At 42.9% G+C, this 24,364-nt stretch overlaps 1 protein-coding gene across 1 annotated transcript in view; it reads right to left on the reverse strand.

Annotated features, from left to right (window-relative positions):
- LOC124722910 (lipoamide acyltransferase component of branched-chain alpha-keto acid dehydrogenase complex, mitochondrial) overlaps window positions 1-24,364 on the reverse strand; it is a 96,265-nt gene that overhangs the window by 13,926 nt on the left and 57,975 nt on the right. The window contains exon 7 of the mRNA XM_047248057.1: window positions 12,033-12,104. Within this exon, the coding sequence (XP_047104013.1) occupies window positions 12,033-12,104 (72 nt within the window). The remainder of the gene's footprint in view (window positions 1-12,032; window positions 12,105-24,364) is intronic.

The following is a 24,364-nucleotide window of genomic DNA, read 5'->3' on the forward strand; positions in this document are numbered from 1 at the left end:
TTTCACATCTGTCAACACCTGCTTTCTTTGGGATTGGAATTATTATATTCTTCTTGAAGTCTGAGGGTATTTCGCCTGTTTCATACATCTTGCACACCAGATGGTAGAGTTTTGTCAGGACTGGCTCTCCCACGGCCGTCAGTCGTTCCAATGGAATATTGTCTACTCCGGGGGCCTTGTTTCGACTCAGGTCTTTCAGTGCTCTGTCAAACTCTTCACACAGTATCATATCTCCCATTTCATCTTCATTTACATCCTCTTCCATTTCCATAATATTGTCCTCAAGTACATCGCCCTTGTATAGACCCTCTATATACTCCTTCCACCTTTCTGCTTTCCCTTCTTTGCTTAGAACTGGGTTTCCATCTGAGCTCTTGATATTCATACAAGTCGTTCTCTTATCTCCAAAGGTCTCTTTAATTTTCCTGTAGGCATTATCTATCTTAGCCCTAGTGAGATAGGCCTCTACATCCTTACATTTGTCCTCTAGCCATCCCTGCTTAGCCATTTTGCACTTCCTGTCGATCTCATTTTTGAGACGTTTGTATTCCTTTTTGCCTGTGTCACTTACTGCATTTTTATATTTTCTCCTTTCATCAATTAAATTCAATATTTCTTCTGTTACCCAAGGATTTCTACTAGCCCTCGTCTTTTTACCTACTTGATCCTCTGCTGCCTTCACTACTTCATCCCTCAAAGCTACCCATTCTTCTTCTACTGTATTTATTTCCCCCATTCCTGTCAATTGTTCCCTTATGCTCTCCCTGAAACTCTGTACAACCTCTGGTTCTTTCAGTTTCTCCAGGTCCCATCTCCTTAAATTCCCACTTTTTTGCAGTTTCTTCAGTTTTAATCTACAGGTTATAACCAATAGATTGTGGTCAGAGTCCATATCTGCCCCTGGAAATGTCTTACAATTTAAAACCTGGTTCCTAAATCTCTGTCTTACCATTATATAATCTATCTGATATCTTTTAGTATCTCCAGGGTTCTTCCATGTATACAACCTTCTTTCATGATTCTTAAACCAAGTGTTAGTTATGATTATGTTGTGCTCTGTGCAAAATTCTACCAGGCGGCTTCCTCTTTCATTTCTGTCCCCCAATCCATATTCACCTACTATGTTTCCTTCTCTCCCTTTTCCTACACTCGAATTCCAGTCACCCATGACTATTAAATTTTCGTCTCCCTTCACAATCTGAATAATTTCTTTTATTTCATCATACATTTCTTCAATTTCTTCGTCATCTGCAGAGCTAGTTGGCATATAAACTTGTACTACCGTAGTAGGTGTGGGCTTCGTATCTATCTTGGCCACAATAATGCGTTCACTATGCTGTTTGTAGTAGCTTACCCGCATTCCTATTTTCCTATTCATTATTAAACCTGCAGTGACTTTTTTAAATCAGTGTGAGGCTGCAAAACTTTCAGTGACTGTGAAGCAAAGCCTTGCAAGTTATTAGTGCAACATAGACACAATGTTTACTGAATTGTGGCATCAGGAGCTGATGCTGGTGCAACTGCAGCAACTACAACAGCAACAACAGCTGCAGCATTGTCAAAGACAGTTTAGGGTACTACAGAAACAGCAGTGTGACCTGCTGAAGCACACAACGAAGTAGGACGATCTTCTGTCAGCACCATTGGTACCTGCACCTTTCTTGCCAGTACATACACATCCAGCATCTGACGAATCAAATGAAATTGGGATGCACATCTAAAAGTAATGGACGCACATTTGAAAACTGTGCACATTAGCAGTGTGTTGTCATCCATGAGAGTGCACTGCGAAAGAGCAATACAGTGAACTTCTGATATAGCCCGCCAAAGGTGAGTGCCCATTTCAACCATGCCATGCTATGCTCGCGCTCAGTTATCATGTTACTGCTTGCATACATTTGCCTTATCTTATTGTGTTCAGTGTATGTTACAGTGATTGGTGTACACGCCACAATCTAATAAAGTCGTACTAACATTCTTTGTTGTGTTGTGTGACCACGTTACAACACACGTGGCAACGAGGATGGGATTGTTCTCTGCGCTGTCTTCAGTCTCTGATTGGTCCTCCATTGTGTCTACAATGTCTGATGGTGCTACTGATGAGTTTTCATGCTGACTGGTTGATCAGGAAGGGGTTCTCACGGCAGCGTTGCCGGATCTTAGTCAACAGCAGGAGACGTTCACCACAGCACAACACAATCCAACCCAAGTATTGCAAACACTTGCCTCTGTTTTGGCCAGTTCCGATCCGTCTCAATCTATGTTTCCCCTTGCACCTCCTCTTTTGCCTATCACTACCCTGGTTGTTTAACCCCCCCCCCCCCCCCCCCAGCTTGCAATGAGTCTGTTGAAGAATGGGAAGCCTACAAAAAACGGTTGCGGCAGCATGCATTTTCATGCATTTGGATTGACTGACGTTACCTTAAGCCATGCTTTCTTTTTGTCCCAGGTATCGTCTCGCATGTATCAACTCCTTTGCAAACTGCCACCCCACTACCCCTTGCAGGATCCATGTCACCCTCTTTTGATAACATGTGCGACCTTCTGTCAAAATACTACAGTAAACGGACACATGTAGTTGCTGCTTTAGTTGAGTTCTATCGGTATCACAAGAAACCAGAACATTTCTGTAAGACCTGGGCAGCTGAGCTTCAGGTTTAAGCAGTTGTTGTCATTTTGTCACCAATGTACAGAAAGCAGTTGTACACTGGCCAAATGGTTCAAGATGCAATCATATGTTTGCCCCTAGATCATGAGGTTTGTGAACAGGCCCTTCAATGTGACCCCCCCCCCCCCCCCCTCTCTCTCTCTGATGTTCTGACTATTGCACTATTGTCTGAGCTTTTGGGGGCTGTGGATACTCAAATTCAATCATGATACAAGGTTGTAGAAGTTCAACCCACTTCCCCCTGCCATTTGTCAGATGGTTCAAAAGGGGAGGATATGGTATCAACAGTCCACACACGAGCAAAACATCACGGTGGCCAGCGCAACTCACTGCAGCGGCCATGGCCACAGCAGCAGCAGCACAAGCCCAGTAATGAACAACAACACAAGTGCTCCACACTTCCTTCTTGTCCATCGTGTTTTGTCACTCATGACAGGCTGGATTGTCCCAAGTGGTGGGCCATTTGCTGCCGGGGCAAAACGGGCCACATTGTTCCTACTTGTAATGCAAAGTTCCAAAAGCCTATTGCAGATGCTGACATGGATGTCAATTGTGTATCAACAATCTCTATTGCACCCAATAAGCTTTTTAATGATGTCAAGTTTTATGAGAAGGTTTTGCACATGCAAGTTGACACTGGTTCTGCTGTGTCATTACTCAACTTGCAAATGTACATGGACTTGGGTTCTCCCCCTTTAATGCCAGTATGACATACATTAGTCACCTACAATAAACAAAGCATTCCAATATTAGGTAGTTTCTCAGCCCCAGTCACATATAAATCTGAGGTTTGTCCACTGACTTTTCTGGTGGTGATCAATGCTTGCACCGAAAAGTTGTTTGTCTTGGACACCTTTAACCTCTTTATGTTTGCTAATTCCAAGGAAGTTAACCTTGTGTCTGATCAAGTGCCTTATACACAACTCGACTCTTTATGCTCTGCATTTCCCACTGTGTTTTTCGCGGGTTTGGGTTTTGCCAATTATTTCAAAACTCATGTCACAATGAAACCTTCGGCCAAACACCGTTTCTTTCGGGCTTGCCTGGTGCCGATGGCCCTTGGCGTCCAAGTCAAGACGGAACTCAACTGCCTCACGGTCTCTGGGATCGTCCAACCAATTGCATCCCACAAATGGGCTACCACCTTAGTCATTGACAAGAAGCCAACAGGACGGTTATGCCTTTGCGGCAATTTCAAAGTTTCTGTCAATGCTCAGTGTATCATTGATACATATTGCTTGCCACGCCCTAACAAACTTTTTGCTAAGCTCACTGGTGATCAGCATTTTTACAAGGTTGACCTCTCCAATGCATATTTGCAGCTTCCCATTGATGCAGACTTTCAATGGCTCTTGGTCGTTAACACATCTTCTGGCTTGTATCGATACTTGTGGTTACCATTTGACAATTTGTCAATGGTTCCTCGAGAAACTATCTTGATGACATAGTGGTCTCCGGCTCCTCCACCACTGAACATCTCAACAACTTATGTGTGCTCTTTTTGGTGTTACAGGACACTGGGTTAAAATGCAATTCAGAACAGCGCCGTCCCCCCCCCCTCCCCCCCCCCTCTCAGCCTTTTATTGTTGATCTTGGGTTCGAGGTCTCTAGTTCTGGTATCAAACCTATTTTTCAGAATGTCACTGCCATTGTGGCTCCTCCGTGTCCTATTTTGGTCAAGGAACTCCAGATTTTCTTTTAGATAAGATTGCTTATTATCATCAGTTTTTGCAAGGGGCAGCGTCAGTTGCACAACAGTTACCAGCCCTACTGCATAAGGGGGCATCTTTCCAGTGGTCGCAGGCATGTGACACTGCATTTTCCAAACTTAAGTCTATGTTACAATCTGCACCTTGCCTCATAACCTAGCAACTGAGTCAACATTTAGTGTTAGCAACAGATGCATCCCAGCATGGCAAATGCAACCATCTTACGGCCGGTCTGGGCCCAGTTTCTGATTGGTAGGAGTTACCCGATCTTCCATGTTGATGAATGCATTCAACAAACTGTCGATGGTCTTCCAATCACTAGCGCTTGGGTCGCACAGGCTAGTGCTACCAATTTTAAGGCAAACAATACATTGCATACAACATGGCTAGCCTGAAGTGCCTCCACTGCGGGTGTCTGGCCACCTTCATAACTACTATGTGTTTCAGCATCATTTCTCTGTCGATATGGACTATTCAGCTCTTCATGTAGTGATTCCCTTGGATCTCTGTTTGGAGATTCTGTAATTGCTGCACTCTGATCACTGGGGTGGAATTGGGAAGGGGGGGGGGGGGGGTGGTTCACACACCAAGGCATTGGCCTGCCACCATGCTTTTTGGTCTGGTTTGGTTGGTGATATCACTGGTTTGGTAATGGCATGTTCTTAATGCACATCACAGCAATCTGCCCCAGTGGTAATGTTGTCTGCGTGGCCACAACCTTCGCATGCTTGGCACTGTCTCCACACCAATTTTGCCGGCCCTTCTCTTAATGCATGCTTGCACTGATGCATTCTCTCGGTTCCCACATGATGTTCGTTGCCCATCAACTTCAGCTTCTACCACCGTAGCAGCCCTGTTGAAAACTTTTTCCAGCAAAGGACTTCTGGCAACGTTGGTCTCTGATATCGGCCCTCAGTTTGTGACACGGAAGTTTGCCTCCTCCTGCAACAACTGCAGGATTCACCACATTTTTGCCCCACCCTTCCACCCACAGTCCAACGGTGGGGCCGAAAGGTTAGTTGGAACATTCAGAATGCAAATGAAGAAGTACATGGCTTGGTCCCCGTTCAATGTTGCTTTGGATCAATTTCTGTCTTCCTTACGGTTCACACTGTTCAGCAACAACAGCCCAGCCGAACTGCTGGCTCGGGGTGGCTCTCTGGGCATGTGGGTTTGGTCATCACCCAAAATGGCTTCCCAATGTCATTTCCTGATGCTGCAGCTGTCGTCACTGCGATGTCCGCATGGAGGAGGGCCTCTGTGTACGTCATTATGACTAGTTGCGCTTGCATGTGGCTGGGTCCCTGCCATGACATATGAGGGGTCCTCAATCACTGATGGGTGAACCAATACCATTACCAGTACCAATTCAGCTGCCATCCACAACGGAGCCATCTCCTCTGCCTCAGCTGCCAACTGCGGGGGACCACCAGACCCTGGACTTGATGTGGACATTGAGCTCATGCCAGCGTCACCCACCCAACCGTATGGGTTGACACGAGAAGGCACAGGGCAATGCTGAGTGCGCCCCAAGTACTTCTAACCATACGTCCCAGTATCAGCATGTCGTCTCATTCAGAGCCTTGCAGAGGAAGACACCATGGACATCTCGTGAATCCGAGCTGTTCCCCAAGGCAAGCAGAATGAAGTACTGCACACCCACTTGAAAGCTATGTGCATTATCAGTGTGTTGTCATCAGCGAGAGTGGGCCATGAAAGAGCAATACTGTGAACTTCCGATTGACCCTGCTACGGGCGAGTGCCTATTTAAACCCTGCTGTGCTATGCTCTCGCTCAGTTATCATGTTGTTGCTGCTTGCATACATCTGCCTTATCTTATTGTGTTCAGTGTATGTTATGGGTATTAGCGTACATGCCACAGTCTACAGGTAATACAGTTGTACTAACATTCTTGGTTGTGTTGTGTGTACACATTACAACAACATCTCCAATGGTTTCTGCTGTTTTGCAACATTAGTAACTTTTTCTGACACTCATGTTCAGCATGGTTTGTTATTGTCTTCTAGTAGTCACATTTATGAGATGGTTCAAAAATTACAACTACTTGTAGAACCTAGCAACTATCCATTTTGATATCTTTCATAGTTTGTTGTCTTTATTTTGAGATGCAAGTGCATGTAATGGATAATAGACCAAGTTTCAAGCAGACAAAAAAAGTCAGTCATGCGTATAAATCTGAACCTGGTTGACCTACCTGGTCTTCACCAACAATGAAATTTTCTGCACTCACAGTATAACATACTTCACACCAACTCCTTAATTCTGGATTGACGTTGGCTTATGCATGACAAAAGTGCGTCATAGGCAATGTCATTTCTGAAAGTCAACTGTTAATAGGACGTCATTATCCACAGGCGCAGTGGCACAATCACACAAGTGTGTAAATATGCCTATTAGGAATGTAGTTAAAAATTTCTCATCAATGGACATGTCATTCAAAAATGTGGCATTATATTGATACAAATTCTAGAAGTAGTGGTGTGACTTATCCCAACACTAGTTTACACAGTGTAATGAAAACAAGGAATGCCTGCGCTGTAAAAAGTATACAAAATCTATCACTGTCTGGTCACATTTAAATGAGGTAGGCATTTAGTCCTGGCAACAGATACTTCACAATTTGGAACTGGCAGCATGCTGTGACATAATTTTCCAAATAGCATGGAAGAACCAACTGCATACATGTCTAACTTTTTTATATCTATGAAAATAAATCAAGCTAAAATCTCTAACAACTGAATTAGTGTGTTAAAATGGAATAATATGAACAACCTACAATACCCATATTACCTGCTGTGCAGCGGCTGTTTTTGTAACATGCTGCATTGGAACAGTATCAATCAGCTTTACCAGAATATCAAATTGTGTGCAATGCCAGTTTTTGTACTGTTTTCTTTCTTGCATGCTGTAGTTAACAATGTCTAGGTTAATAATGCAATCTAAATGGCATGAGTTCCAAGTCAAAATGTCGTGTGGTTCACTGATGAGAGAAAATGTATGATGAAGTAGATTATGTGGCAATGTTGTAGGATGGGGAAGTATTTGCAACTAAGATGGATCCTATTGGAAAACTAGAAGTAATACAGTAAATATTTCAAACTGCAAATTGAGATACTCATATTTAACCTTAACAATGCTTTTGAATCTGATTATAATTAATGTGTCGCCATGTTTTAATGCATATTAACGTGGAAGTCTGTGTCATAGGAACAGTATTTTGTTTTACAGGTAATTATATGAAACACAAGACATTCCATAGCTGTATTGCATTGCATTTGTGTGGTTACAGTTTCTGCACAGCAAGCAGCATGAGGGAAAAATCTGAGCAACAGTTCCAGCTATGTTCCACTCTAACATCTGTCATTTGACACCTATCACATAAACTATCTGATCAAAAGTATGCCACGAAGCCACTCCGTCTGGGCTGCAGCCTTCTATCAGAGTGACTCTGTAAGTTACCAGAAAACTATGGAGGGCATTAGTTGCAGCGTTGGACATCATTTTCTAATGGAGCTGAGTCTCGATAGTGCAGATAACACACACTGCGTAGCCTTTGGAGGCCAGGTGAAAGGACGCGGTACAATGATTTTGAATCCTGTTAATGACACAAAACCATCCAAAGTCATCAAAGGAGTATGTTATCCTGTTATCGGGAACTACGGTACATTATCTGATCAAAAATATCCAGGCACCCTATGAAACACAGAAATGACAACTAGATGTCACAAGAGGTGGACTCACAAGTATAAAAGTAAGTCAGGAGCGTTTTATTACCATTACAGAAGCAGAATGGATTAGCCAGGTGAGCTTAGTGACCTCAAATGTGAACCAGAGAGTCAACTGACTAACAAATCCATCATGTCCACATGTCAATCCGTCTAAAGCTACTCAAGTTGACTGTTAGTGATGTGACTGTGAAGTGGAAATTGGAAGGAAGAACTGCACCTAAACTGACATTAGACAGACCTCATGTACTGATGGACAGAGATCACAAGCATTGTGGAGAGCATTTATAAAAAAAAATTGCGTGATATCAGAGAAGGAGTCACTTATGAGTTTGAAGATGCTACCTGGAGTCTAGTTAGCATAATGATTGTGTGTACGGAGTTAAAAAGAATGGGATGTTCCATAGTCCAGAAGCTTCTCATAAGCCACACATTTCTGTAGTCAATGCACAGCAACACTTGAGGTAGAGTAAAGAGGGATGCCACTGGACACTGGATGACAGGAAATGAGTGATCTGGAATGATTAATCACCTGTTCTATGGCAATCCGATTTAAGGGTCTGGGTTTGGAGAAATTCTGGAGAATATATCTGCCATCATGTGCAACACCAACAGTGAAGTGCATAGGAGGTGTTACAGTATGGGGATGTATTTTGTGGTTAGAATGTGATACCCTTAGCACACATAAGAAAACACTGAATATGGAAGGACATAATCACATTTTACAGCATTGTGTACTGTGTACAGTAGTGGAACAGTTTGGAGATGATAACTGAGTCTATCAGCATGACATTACACGAAACTTCCTGGCAGATTAAAACTGTGTGCCCGACCGAGACTCGAACTCGGGACCTTTGCCTTTCGCGGGCAAGTGCTCTACCATCTGAGCTACCGAAGCACGACTCACGCCCGGTACTCACAGCTTTACTTCTGCCAGTATCTCGTCTCCTACCTTCCAAACTTTACAGAAGCTCTCCTGTGAACCTTGCAGAACTAGAACTCCTGAAAGAAAGGATACTGCGGAGACATGGCTTAGCCACAGCCTGGGGGATGTTTCCAGAATGAGATTTTCACTCTGCAGCGGAGTGTGTGCTGATATGAAACTTCCTGGCAGATTAAAACTGTGTGCCCGACCGAGACTCGAACTCGGGACCTTTGCCCTTCGCGGTCAAGTGCTCTACCATCTGAGCTACCGAAGCACGACGTCTCGGTCGGGCACACAGTTTTAATCTTCCAGGAAGTTTCATATCAGCGCACACTCCACTGCAGAGTGAAAATCTCATTCTGGATGACATTACACCTCGCTGTAAAGCAGCATGATATTACACCTTGCCATAAAGCAGCACGACCGAGCAAGGTATGTTCACATTTGGGAGGATGATAGTTCAAACTTGCATCCGGCCATACTAATTTAGGTTTTCTGTGATTTCCCTAAAATGCTTCACGCTAATGCCGGGATGGTTCCTTTGAAAGGGCTCAGCTGGCTTCCTTCCTCATCCTTCCCTAAACCAATGGGACCGATGACCTCGCTGTTTGGTCCCCTCCCCAAAAAACAAACAGCCAACCGACCAAAACAGCACCTGCGAGCCAGTGGTTTGTGGACAATAACATTCCTGAAATGGATTGGCCTGTCCAGAATCCCAACCTGAACCTAATGCAACACCTTTGGGATGAGTTAGAATGTCAGCTTCACTCCAGACCCCAGTGTCTTACATCACTACCTTGGTTGCAGCTCTTGAGGAAGAATGGGCAGCCATTTGTTCACAGACATTTAAACACCTAACTGAAAGTGTTCCTACCTTTGGGATGAGTTAGAATGTCAACTTCATTCCAGATCCCAGTGTCTTACATCACTACCTTGGTTTCGGCCCTTGGGGAAGAATGAGCAGCCATTCATCCACAGACATTCAGACGCCTCATTGAAAGTGTCGCCAGCAGAATTCAAGCCATCATAAAGGCGAAAGGTGGAAAAACCTCATATTACATAATAAGTGTCCACATACTTTTGAAAATGGAAGGAAGATTAGAGTTTCACATCAAATCAACAGTGCAGTCATCAGAGATGCAGCACAAGTTTGGATTATGAGAGGATGATGAAGGGAATTGGCTGTGCTCTTTTCAAAGGATGCATCCGGCATTTACATGGAGCAATTTAGGGAAATCTGATTATGGTCACAGTAGTCATTACATGAATCCATAGGGCTGCAAATAAACATCTAGTTGTGCTTTACCTCAGGTGCCTTATAACCTGTTAATTACTTCATGTCATCCCATGAATGTGAAGCATGACTTCAGTGAGTCCATAGACAAGTACATGATCCTTTAGGAATATTACAGTATCATAAATGCTGTGTCACTATTCTGTGCACAAAATTTCCTATATTGACTACATAAACAGTTCTGTGAAACTGGTCAGCTGGTTCCTGGTGGACATATAAAAGCAGAATATGTTTGAAGTACATGATCTGTGTCCAACAGGTACTCATGCCCACACATAAACGTCCCAGTTCATCAGTGCAGCAAATAACATTCTATTTTGGGATCTCATATACAATTCTAAATTTGGTCTTTCCAGGCCGAAAGGCATTAACCTTATCACAATACTAGGATGCAAAGTTTACACTCCTAAGACCAACATAACAGATTGAAATTTTATGACTGGTTACTACAACAGTGCAACAACCAGTAAAATTTCCTAATGTTCGTTCTCTTAACTGATGAAGTTACATTTACCAGGTAGGGTATTGTGAACACGCACAATGTATATCAGTAAGCACACAGAAGCCACGATCAGTATATGAATTGAGATTTCAAATCTCATGGTCAATGTCTGGGCTGAAATTTTGCATCCCAGGACACTGAACTCCTCGTTTCTTTTGTAGGTGTCATTTTTGTCCTGTTAGAAAATATCCCTTCGCAAGCACATCAATGAATGAGAGCCAGACACATGGAAGGTTGTTGCACTGTGGATCTAATGTGTGATGCTACTAAAATGATAAATTCATGACAGAATATTAACAACGTTATGAAAAGGATAGATTGCTACTCACCATATAGTGGACAGGTTCAGTCGCACATAGGCACTAGAACTATTAAACACAAAAGCTTTTATCCAGAAGGCCTTCTTCTGAAACACACACACACACACACACACACACACACACACACACACGACCACGTTTCTGGCTGCTGGGGTTAGTCTGACCCCTGTAGCCAGACAGTGAGCTGAGTTTCGTGAATGTGTGGGTGAATGTTGTCTATTTCAGAAGAGGCCTCCTGGCCAAAAGCTTGTGTGTTTATTAGTCTTTAGTCTTTTTGTTGGGCCTACCTGTGACTCAACATGTTCACTAAATGGTGAGTAGCTATCTATCCTTTTCATAACGTTATCATTACTTAAATGAGATGTGACAAGATGGGCTGATTGGGGGAGTTAGCTCATTTGGTAGCAAACAAGGTCTTATAATTTTCTGTCTATGAGTATATTAGAAGTTGTCAGTGTACGAAACTGTGTTTCAGTTATGAGTACTCCTCTACACAGTCATGAGTAACATTTGTACTGACACATAGCAGAATGTTCATATGCATATTATTCAGTTCTCTAAGCATTATTTTCACAAAACATGAATTACTTTGAATATATGTGGTAGATACCAGGCTACATCACTTCATTTGTAGTAATAAATAAAATTACAATGGAAAACAGCAAAAACATGTACCTACTGGCAGAGCTAGTATTGAATGAAAAGCTTCTAAAATTCAGTTGTTATGTATGCAGAGAGTTTCAACATATAAAAGAGAATAATGGCATATTTTCCTCCACATATTTGTAAATTAGGAACTGCAAAATGTACTATATGAAATTATGAGTACTGAATTAATAAATGAAAGTGAAGTGCACTAAAATTTTACCTGTATTTTTCCAATTGCTACAATTGCAACCTCAGGAGGGAGAATAACTGGAGTTGCAAACATACCACCAATCTGGAAAAAAAAAAACACAAATAAAAATTGTAAAAATGTATACTAGATACTCAAAATACATTGATAGCATATATTTACTTCAATTATGTGTGTACACATATAAAACAAAAAGCAACACTGTTAATGAGTAACTGAAAAAAAGGATAATTACTTCTACTTTTTCCACATCATCGAGGACCACACGACTTAGGATGTGTGGAAGGCATATTAGTTATTTCGTAAATATATTATGTATTTATGTTTTTCTGACATGTTTCAAGTCTGCAAGGATCTCTTCACTATAGGTCTATGAAATGTATCTAATTTAATCTGAGTTGAATCTCTTCATATTTGTTGTATTTAACGAAAACAGCTCTGGGACCCCAGTTTACTAAAGAAAAACAGAGTGCTACTTTTATTGCACCTCTGTATATGAAAGATTTACTGGCAGGTTAAAACGATGTGCCAGACCAGGGATCGAACTAGAAACCTTGCCTATTGCAAGCAATGCAATAGAGGATGTTTATTCCAATTTATGCAAGTAGATTACTGTTAAGAACAAACACTTAATCTAAAATTCCTGTAGCTCGTCCTACAATTGCTGAAGACAAACAGCAGCTTGTAATGGTTCATAGTATTTGTTTCTAAATTCCTGTGGGGCAATTGACAATTGCTTCCAAATCAAAAGTAATGGTTCTTGAGCTCTACAGCAGTTGATAGTTTTAGAGCTTGTTCCACATATGCACATTGCTATTGCAACACCAATATTTTGCACCATTTATATGTTCATTAGGTTGTGGAGGCTGGCTGGTCTACTAACCAAAGAGCCATAGTTCAAGGCAGGATCAGAGAAAGGTGCTACAAAAATGTAACCAACAGGACCACAGATACTTCTGATCAGGCATACAAATGTATTTAGTGCCATCAAAGCTAACACACATTTTTTCTGAGAAGAAATTAAATGTTATTCATATGCTCAGTATTGTTGGTCAAGTAGATAGAGGCATAGAAAAAGAGTTGTCTGCATGCAGAAGCTATTGCAAGCCTGCGTATTTATGCCAAGCATGTTAATCACTTGTTAGGTTTCTTAATAACTGCAGCACAGGAGATGGCAAGCACAGAAGGCTGCACTATCTTGAAAACACTTTCAGCCTAAGCACGTGGAAATTATCTCAGCACCTTCAGCTTTTGAACTTTTCTCTCCTCAACACAAAGTTTAGTAGTTCCACCCAACTTCACTATGTAAATCACGTAGCTGGCACAAAATTACTGTCAACTACATTGGCACCACTACCTAAATGGTGTTTGTCATCAGGAGTGCCCTCTGATGAGTTCATGCCATGATCCTGCATATAAGCCAGCCCAGAGTCAAGCTGAGGCAGTTGCAATTTGATCAGTGAAATATGTGTTGATTGGTCTATTAGTTTGGTTTACAGTGTTTACATTTCTGGCTGTTTGTTGCTGACAGAACTCTGATACTGTGAGTACTGGGCAGTGATTGGAATGCTTAGTTAACATGTCTCACATTACTCACGAGTTGTTTCATAACAGATCTGAAAGTGTCAAATAAATTAGGACGAGTTTTCTGTTCTGTGTGTAACTCACCTTTAAAAAAGCAGTGATGACACTGGAACTGTGACATGTAGAAATCACACTCTGAACATTTTAGTGATTTGGAGAGTTGCATTTTCAACCATGAGGAAGTATAACAACTATTAATGCTAACCATGTGGGGTTATCAAGAGCTAATGGCAACATCGTTATAGGCAGTGACAACATTGCCAAATGTAGCAGGAGACTCTTCCGTAATGCCTATGTTTACAGCTTTTCCACCATTTAATGACTGAGGTGAGAGTGAGACACATATTGCTGACAACTGTAGTTGCATTTGATGGCTTGTAAAATTTCTGACATGTAAAGATGGTTTTGTTGGTTGATTGGGGGTAAAGGAGTAAGAGAACATAATCAGTCCCTCAGTCAAGGGTTCAGTCATCTGAAGATATTGACATCCACCAGGAATGTGCTTCAATGAGAAAGATATGTAGGATAGACAAGCATGGGCATTGAAGGCAATACTGATGCTAGAACTGAAAAAGAAATCTATGGAAAAGTAGAAGTACGAGGGGGTACCTGAAAGAAACTGATTTTTTTTAACTTATTTATTCACATTTTAAGCACAAACCTTAAATCCTGTTCAAACTAGTGGCCACTTGCACTAATACACTTGTCTAATCTTTTATTCCATTTTTCAAAACATTGTTTAAATTCATCTTCTGTGATGCTTGACAGCCCCTCCATCCTTTTTCTTCACCTGAGCAACATCAGCAAACACTTTCCTTTTGTGTCTCTTTTCACTCTAGGAAAAAAAAAAACACAACACTGGGCAATGTCGGGTGACTATGTGGAATGGAGGGGGGTGTGAAGAACTGGGGTCATACCATTTTTGGTCAAGAACTGTAATGCAGACCGTACTTTGTGAGCAGGGGCATTGTCATGATGGAAAAACCAATCACCCGACTGCCACAAATCAGGATGCTTCTACCACACACTGTTGCACCATCTTTTCAAAATTTTCAAGTATAAAGCCTGGTTAACTATGTGACACTGTAGAATAAACTCTGAATAGACAACTCTTCTCTCATTGTAAAAATAAATCAGCATTGTCTTAATGTTTGATTGTACCCGATGAGCTTTCTTGGGGCAAGGCAAACTTGAAGTCTTCCACTGGTGTGATTGTTGCTCTGATTCAGGATATTAAGGATAGCACTAAGTTTCATCACCTGTGAGAATTTTTGAAAAGAAGTTTGGATCATTCTGGGACTCTTCTTTCAAAGCACAGCATGCTTTCATGTGGCCTTGTTTTTGTTCAGCATTTAGCAGCCACCTTTTTCATTGCCAAATCTTCTGTCACACTCCGCTACACTGAACTCCAAGTCACTTCTGACAGTTCCACAATTTTTTCAATGGTCTGCTGTCAATCTTCATTGATGACTGCACGAATGTTTTCATTGTTTTCATGTGTTCAGCCCATGGAAGGACAACCAGAATGAGGTTTGTCATTAATTGACATTTCAACATTTTTGAAACGGGAAAAAATCAAACATATGAGTTTTCCCACAGCATCGTCCTTGTATGCCTTTTTAACATTTCAAGAATTTCTGTTCCACTTTTTCCAAGCAAAAAGCACAATTTCACTGCCACACGCTCTTCACAAAAATCAGCCTCTGCAAAAATGACAATCACACAAAACAGTTGTCACTGTAAACTCTCCTGAAACTAGTCCTGACCTCCTCCTGTAATGGCACTCGAATAACTGACTCTGGAATGTTTGCTCTATGCATTCCTAGCAGCAAACCACAGTACAATAAAAGCTCTGCCCACCAAAAAATGTGTACGAGTTCTTTTGGGTACCTCCTCACATACTGATTGGATTGGATTGACCATAGGATAGAGCAGACAAGTGGTCTTTCAGGGCTCACCCAACGCGAGAGAAACTCCACCCATACCTGACCCCTGCCAACCCGATTAAGGGCGAAGGCAGCTACAGAGTAAAGAATGCCCTCTAGTCAGGAGATCCAGAAAATTAAAAGGGGAAAGGCTAAAAATATAATGGATATTGGTCGGACCATTAATAATAAAACGAGATGGAAGAAATTGTTAAGGCCTCACATGGGCGTGCCCTGGGGCTCTGCATGGGAAGGTGGCAGGCTCTCCCACAACTGTCCCACCCCCCGTCCATCATAGACAAAGGGTTAAAGAGGAGAACAGCACCCACTAATCAGCAGAGTGCTAGTCCTAAAATGGAAAACAGGGTGTGGTGGAAAAAGAGGCAAACTGCCTAAAAGCAATTACAACAGATGAAAGTAGGGATGACAGAAGCAGCAGGGAAATTAGGCAGCATCAAAGGTCTCCCTGACACAACATTGGCAAGGGATTCTCCCAACCCCAACCCCAAACACCCTGTCTCCACCTCAAAGGTTGTTTAAAACATAATATCTGACAATAAAAACCACTGTCACAGAGAAAATGGAGTACAAGTTGAATTGTCTGAGAGTCATCTGCCAACAAGAGGGGCAAAGAATTTGAAAGACAAGAATGAGGGGGCATTTCACCACAATATGAGCAACTGTAAGTAAGGCTCCATAAGCACGATGTGGGGGGTGATGGAGGGGGGTGGCTTGTTATGTAAAATAGTAAGTCACTCTGGTATGATCAATCTGGAAGTGACATTCAACAGTGGATTCCTTAAAGGAGAAATGGAAGGAAGAGTGCCATGGAGCAATAGCCTCCTTGATTACGCAGAGTTTATTAAAGGGGGCATTAGTGCAAGTAAGTAGAGGCTTCAGTTGCACCTGCAAATCCATACATGGGAATGTCAGTGGGGGTGAGTAATTGTTTCTTCATTCCCTGTGATATCCATGAGACTAGGGCACCAGAGGAAGACAAACCACGCAGATAGTATGATTAAGTTCAGAGGGAAGGTCATGAATAGTAGATATCACAGGGTGACAAAAGTAACATCAGTGAATGACCTGGTGACCACTCACTGAGCCATTACATATTAAAACATTGTTAAGGGAGTCATGTCCACGCACTGTGTACGCAAATAGAGTTATGGGTCAGGATGGACTTTGGTACAACAACCAATATACATGACCTCCATTTTTGCAGAATAAAACTGGAAACCATGGGAAAAGCTCCAATCAGAGGCCCGTTGGATGGTGAATTAAGGCTGGCCTTCAGTCAAGACCACACAGTGAAGCTGTACAAAATGCAAATGTCATTGACATACAGTGTGGGGCCAACCAGTGGCCTGACAAGAGGTCACCCGCATAGTGATGGCAATGAGGAAGTGTGTGACACTCCGTATCGAGCCCCGTGGAATACCATTCTCTTAGACCTGTTGGGAGCTCAGTGAAGTATCAACTCTAACCTGAACATCCGTTGGAATAAAAACTGATGAATAAAAATGGTAGGGAGCCACCAACACTCCAGTCATGGTGGATAAGTAAAATGTGATGGTGTCATGCGGTGTCGTACGCCTTATATGGGTCAGAAAAGACTGCCATCAGGTGTGGGCATTTAGAAAAGGCCTGTCAGACTGCTATTTCCAACCTAATCAGACGGTCAGTTGTGGTTTGTCACTCCGGAAAATCACACCAATAGAGTGACAAAGGATCCCGAGAATCAAGAACACAGCACAATCAATGGACTACCATGCTTTCACGTAGTTTGCAGAGCATGTTTGTCAGGCTAATCAGCTGGTAACTGTTGATGGATGTTGGGTTGTTGCCCAGCTTAGGCATTAGAACGATAATACTATCTCACCACTGCAAAGGGAAGACACAGTCGAGCCAAATACAATTGAGTACCCAGAGTGAAGCACTTCCCACTCAGTAAATAGTTCATTATATAATTCCGCACATCAAGCGTTGAATGTCTTCAATTTTTCATTTACGGAAGACACCCACACAAGAAGATGGCACCATTGCAAAGTGGGTTGCCTACACATCAGTACAGAGACTGTTGTCAAGGAAGAGATGTGGTACAATTGTGGACCTTCAGCATCCAGGAAGACTATGGTGTTTGATCCACAACTAGGATGAAGAGGCATATGTTCCCGCAGAGGAGATGTAGCACTCCCAGTATTCCTTCTTAATGTGTTTACAATTAGATGACGAGCCTAAGGATGAAGTACCTTCAAAGTGATAAAATTGGTCCGTGGTGGAAGTCATTTGAAATGTGGGCTCTTTGCCAATCGTGAACGGCTACTGCATCTCTGGTCCACCATGGCGCAGGCCGACAATGGAGGGGGGCTATAGAAAAGGGAATAGCAGTTCCAGCGGCACAGGTGATCGCATCAGACATGCCTTGCAGAACCTCGTCAGTAAAATCTGACAGAGAGGCAGCAAGGTAACAGTAGAGGCATACACCTGTCAGGTGGCTTTTCAAAGCATGGAATGTGGCACTTGTTCTATCTGGTGATGGCAAGGAAGTGTGAGGATCACTGAAAAGCGGTCATTGTCACAAAAATTTTCAAGTAGAGACCAATGCAGTGAAGCCATGAGGCTTGGGAAAGACATTGTTAGATAGATAGCTGAAAAAGTACCATGGGCAGCACTTGAGTGGTAGGAGTACCATTGCAGAGGAGAGACAGATCAAGGTCTGTAAGATGCTGATCAAACAGAAGACCCCTATCAGATGAAGCGGTGCTCCTCCACAGGGGCATGATGCACACTGAAATCTTAAAGTAGGAGAAAAGGGGTGGAAAGTTGTTGGATTAAAGTGGTCAACTCAAGGTAAGTAAGCAGTCTGCCTAGAGGTCCATAAACATTGCAGATGGTGATCGCTGAGGTCGTTGCACTTGCTCTGCTATTCCTTCCAACCTCATACAAAGGCTAACCCAGTCACTGACCACACCTGTGCAAACCAGTGTAAAATCCTCTCCAGATGCCCTCTCAGGGCTAGCACAGTTCCCAAAGAATGCATGATAACCACAGAGAAGGCATTGTGGCATGGTCATCAGAGAAGTGTATTCCTTGTACTGCAATGCAAATTGCTGAAAAGGTGGAAATGAGGCATTGTAGTTACAGAGGTGATGATACTATTCATTACAGTTCCACTGAGTGTCCTGGTTAAATGGCAAGGGGCCAAGGGGACTGGTCATACCCCAGCATCATTGCCTGTCACCAATGGCACTGGAACCACGTCAATGAGCAATGGTTCAGAATCTGATGGTGAGAGGAATCTGCCACTTCCACGGCCATCAGAATAACATTGTCCATATTATTCTTTTTCTCTTCCTCCTCCTCCTCCTCTGCAGCCCTCAGTGGCTGGGATTCTTGCAAGGGCCTATCTGTGACGAGTGTGAGGACAAATGAAGAGCAGGCAGTCCTGGGATCCACAGGTCATGCACAGTTCCTTCAGCCATCAGGTAGCACTGGATCATTGGTCTGTGGGTTTCCGGGGAGATGGGTCCCGAGAGGGTCTTTCACATAATTGGATGTCACATCAACAGGATGTAGGCATTCACATTTTTACATGCCTCATAGATGTGGTCAAAAGATTTATATTCCTCTATTTTCTTTTCTTTCTTGAAGACGGAAAACCGGTGATTGTGGAGGATGGTGTTCCATGCAACTGACACACAAAGGTGGTTGTTCACAATGACTACCTTCGTGGAGTGATCATCCGCAGTTGCCACATTTTGGTTCTGCCACGAAGTGAGATGACATATGATCAAAGAGTAAGCATTGAAAGCACCTCATGGGTGGTGCAATGTATGCTTTCATGTCACACTTGTACACCATGACTAACTTTTTCCAGGAGAACATTCCCTTCAAAGACAAAGGTGCCTGTACCTCTTTGATTATCCATGGGGCCTTTTTGGATATGTTGGATAAAACGAACATCTCGCTGATCGAGGTTAGCCTGTAGCTCCTTGTCTTTTTAATTCATACAGTCTCTCTGTGGCAGATGATTCCTTGGAGCATATTCAAAATTTTGTCTGAGCCAATGGTGACTGGTACATTACCTTGATGATCACATGCTTGAGGAACTGCAGATTGTGCCACAGAGGAAGCTTTAATCAATAACAATCCATTGCACATTTTCCCCAAAGACTCAACTTCTCTGAGTTTATCTTCTTTTGTTCCACAAAAAATAGCTGCTTTGTCACAGTAAAAGTATCCCCATCTATTCAAGTACTGTCCCTCTTCCTAGGGGCTAGTCGTGGCAGGGAGAGCAGTGGGGTTATAAGTGTTCGCACTGAAATGTCTAGTTATTTGATGAGATGGCCTGATCAGAATGGCCATTGTATTGTGTAATCTGATATGTTTCATGTGCGAAATGTCTGTCCTCCAATCAAGGGCTCTCCCCATGGGCACCCCCAGCTGCAGAAAACACCATCTGGCACATCCACTGTTGGGAGTTCTTAAGCGCCATAAAATAGGTGTCTACACGTTGGCATGAGTTGGGAGCCAGCAGCTAAGGCAGCTACAGTGTTGTCAGGGGGCTCAATTGAAGGGGTATATAACAACCCCACCACTTCAGATTGGCTACTGCATTGGCTCTGAAGTGCATATAAAAGTGTATATAGTGAGTGAGTAGTCACATTGACATCAAAGGCTGCCATCTTGAAAAAGATAGTAAGAGAAAGAAGAGCAGTCAGTGATGAGGAATTGCAGCAAAGGACAGGAAGTAGGTGCTGCAATAGCTTGTGGACCGATGCTCGGCATGCACATACTCACGAAAGTCATCAGCCCCCTGATGGGGACACAGAAAGACAAAAGGCTACTTTCTTCTCAGGAAATCCCAAACTGTACCATCTAGTATGGAAACGAGAATCACAAACCCAGCAAACATGAGATGCCTGGAATATCTGCTTTATTAAAAGAATATTTTTAGGTGAAAAAACATGTTACTGCAGCCAAGTTAGAATTTTGGCAATGAAAAAAGTGTTCCAATCAAACATGCAGACTGGGCCTGTCAACCTATAGGGATTAAACAGGAATTATAATTTTGAACGTTGTGTTGGCAGGACTACACTGATTCTCTAACGAGGGACATCGTGGTGCACCTCACCTACAACATGGAAGTGAGGAACCATGTATTTAGGAAGTCAGATCCTCCTCTGACACAAGTAATACAAATAGCTCAAGCCTATAAAACTGCCGATGCAGCACACAGTTAGTTTACAATAACAATTGCCTCTCTGGCACCAGTCATACGGGATGTAGGGTTCTCATCTGCTCTGAGCCTGGACAACCCTGTAAACAACCACACCAGCAGTGATGGGCCACATTAGTGGCAGTGTCATTGCCTGGCTGCAAAGATTGGTTCCTTCATCAAGCAAAGAGTGCATGCCCCCATCAGTGTGTAACATGACACAAGTGTGGTAAAATGGGACACTTGCAAGAAATAGGCTTTAGCAATTCCACAAAACATACACCTCAATCTGTTGAAGTGAGTTAAGTGCATGATAAATCTTCAGAAGCGCAAACTTCTCAAACACAGACCAGAAAATCTACTTAAATACACACATAAATGAACACACTCTGAGTTTGCTCCCATACACTAGTATTTTCGCATCCTTACTAGACCAACCCACTTTCTTACGTTTAGGGTTGCCATCTTTGCAGGCAACTGGGGCACAAACCTTTGGACCTATGGGCATTATCATATGTCCTTGCAATGAAGGTTTCAGATTTACTCATACACAGCCAAGTCATTCATCTAGTAAATTTTCTTGTGGTATCTGACCCCAATGTGGACAACGTTTTTGTAGTAGATGCTTTCCATCTTTTTGGATTTACAGTCCATGAAACAGAACATACTATGCAACCTGAAAGGCTTTGCACCATCCTGAAAGACACTATGTGATAGATATGCTCAAATCTTCTCACCTGGAATAGGGAGGGCCTGGAACAGGGAGAGCAACTGATTTTGAACCTCACATCCCACTTAAGGCGGCAGCTGCACTGCACTTCTAGGAAGTGTGTCTGAAGCCTTTGGCTCTAAAGTGCAACCTCAATATAGAAGTGGACAGACGCACTGTGAAGATGTGTTAATGCCTATTGCTCCCACCTCACTCAGTTTGTGTAACATGGGTTGCCAGACACCTCTCGGGTCTGATTTTTGCCCTACTAGCACGGTGAAATCAATGACACGTAAACCAAGGGGTTCTGTTGTGGCTATTTGACAAGGTCCACTGCCGAATCCTAATTTTCCCTCTCTTTGAACACAAGTGCTGCACTTCTTGCAACTGTCCACTCTTGTGGCACATCCTAGATGAAAACTTTTGTGAGATAGAACATGTTCTGGGCCAATATTGATTATGACATTGTCCATTGATGTTCCACTTGTCAGGCCCATCAAGCTGCACATCACTAGCATTTCCCTCCTTGGCCCGACACTGTGAAGCCATGGGAGTATACCCACCTAGATTTTGCTGGCCCATTTTTGGGCTCTATCTGGCTGGTTGTGACTGACTCATTTTCTCACTTCCTTTCATGTCTGCATGTGCCAGATCACTTCTGCCACTACTACTGTAGCCTTGAAAACGATCTTCACCCTTGAAGGCACTCCACGTACACTATCTGATTGAAAGTACCTGGACACCTATTGGTGAACATTAATATGGGGTGTGTCCATCTTTCTCCTTTATGGTGGTTTGAACTCTGCTGGGGACACATTCAGTGAGGTGTCTGAATGTCTGTGGACAAATGGCTGCTCATTCCTCAAGAGCCAAAACCAGAAAAGACAGTGATGTCAGACGTTGGGGACTAGAGCGAAGTCAAAGTTCTAACTCATTCAAAAGGTGTTGCATTGATTTCAGGTCAGGACTGTGGCAGGCCAGTCCATTTCAGGAACGTTATTGTCCACAAACAGTAACCTAACAGATGCTGAATTATGACAGGTTGCATTGTAATGCTAATAAAAAGCAATCATCTCCAAACTGCTCCTTGACCATCTGCATGACACAATGCTGTAAAATGTGTTCATATCCTTCTACATTTAGTGCTTTCTTAAGCACAACATGGGCATCACATCCTAACCATGAAAAACACCTAGATCCCATAACTCCACCTTCTCCATAACCCCCCCCCCCCCCCCTGCTGGCACTACACACAATGGCAGGTAACATTCTCCAGGCATTCACAAAATACAAACCCTTCCACTGGATTGCCATAAGGCATTGCATAATTCATCACTACAAACAGCTCATTTCATTATCCACTATCCAGTGGCCTCACTCTTTACATCACCTCAAGCAACACTTAGCATTAATTACAAATGTGTGTGGTTTATGAGAATCTGCTCGAAATTCAGGTAGCACTTTGGAACTCACGAGTAATTTCTTCCACTGAGCTCATTCATGTCCGTCCGTCCCCCCCCCCCCCCCCCCCTGGTCCCAGTCCATCAGAGCATGACGTCTATGTGGTCTTGGTTTAGCTCTGGGTGTTCCTTCACTTTTACACTTCACAGTCACATCACCAACAGACACCTTGGGCGTCTTTGGAAGGGTTGAAATGTCCCTGATGGATTTGTCACTTAGGTGACATCCAAAGATTCAACGATTGGTCCACATTTGAAGTCTTTCATCTTAACTGACTGATCCATTCTGTTACTGCTTCTCTACTGGTAACAAAATACTTCTCGCTTTTCTTCAAACTGGTGAGTCCTTTCGTGCTGCCCGGATACTTCTGATCAGATAGTGTACTTTTGTTTCTAATAACAGGACGGCATTCAACTTCCATGACTTGCAGTTTTCTGGCAACTTCCTCAACTAAATCCTCTTTCACATGCTCCACCCACTACTGGAATGTCATCATTGAGGCCTCTTCCTTATGGATGGATGTCCCACTGTGAGTGAAAGAGTTCGGATGCCACCTAACCTGGATCTGTCATGGTCAGAAATCTGTGGCACAGTTTCTGACCACCACAGATCTATGATGCATACTGTGGCATCTGCTCATGGCTTTCTGGGGTGCCACTGAAATCAACTTCACCTGCACCATCCTGATCAGTGGCCACCTGCTTCTCTTCCTCAGACCCTTGGTGCTCCTGCAACTTTCATTGAGCTTCGTCCTATCTCAGCCTTCCACGACAACCTCATGGATCTCAATGTGTCACCTTCCATGGTGGATGCACCACTGAACCACAAACCACCTACTCATTCTCCTGCAGGAGTCACTGTTGATGGACAGGGGGAAGGGTGGGCATGTAATGGTGCCAGCCAAAACTACTATAGAAACCACACAGCCGGCGCAACCTTACTGTCGACTGCTGTGGCTCCAGTACCAAGATGAATTTCATCATCAGAAGTGTCCTCTGATGAGACTATGCCATAATCCTCCAAATAAGCCAGCCCAAGGATGGTATGAGGCAGTTGTAATTAAATCAGTGAACTGCACACCAATCATTACATTGGTTTGGTTTACTGTGTGTATATTTCAGACTCTGTTATTGATGGAACTCTGATACTTTGCAAGCTGGACTTTGATTGAAATGTTTATTCATCATACCTTGCACAGAACCAGAATTCCATCAATAAACTATCAGAGGTGGTAGTTTGGAGCAAAACAAGAAAAACTGTCTATTAAACATAGTCTCTAAAATGCATCCCTATGAGCTATAAGCACTTGTTCATCTTCACATTTTCAGATGTGGTAGTACACACAAAAACATGAAAAAACATCTGGTAAACATGGGCTCTAATGTGTATAGCGTAAGAGCTTAACTAATTTTACCATACCCATATTTAACCAATTCAAGAGATA

This window comes from Schistocerca piceifrons, chromosome X, assembly GCF_021461385.2.
Source record: "Schistocerca piceifrons isolate TAMUIC-IGC-003096 chromosome X, iqSchPice1.1, whole genome shotgun sequence".
NCBI lineage: Eukaryota > Metazoa > Arthropoda > Insecta > Orthoptera > Acrididae > Schistocerca > Schistocerca piceifrons.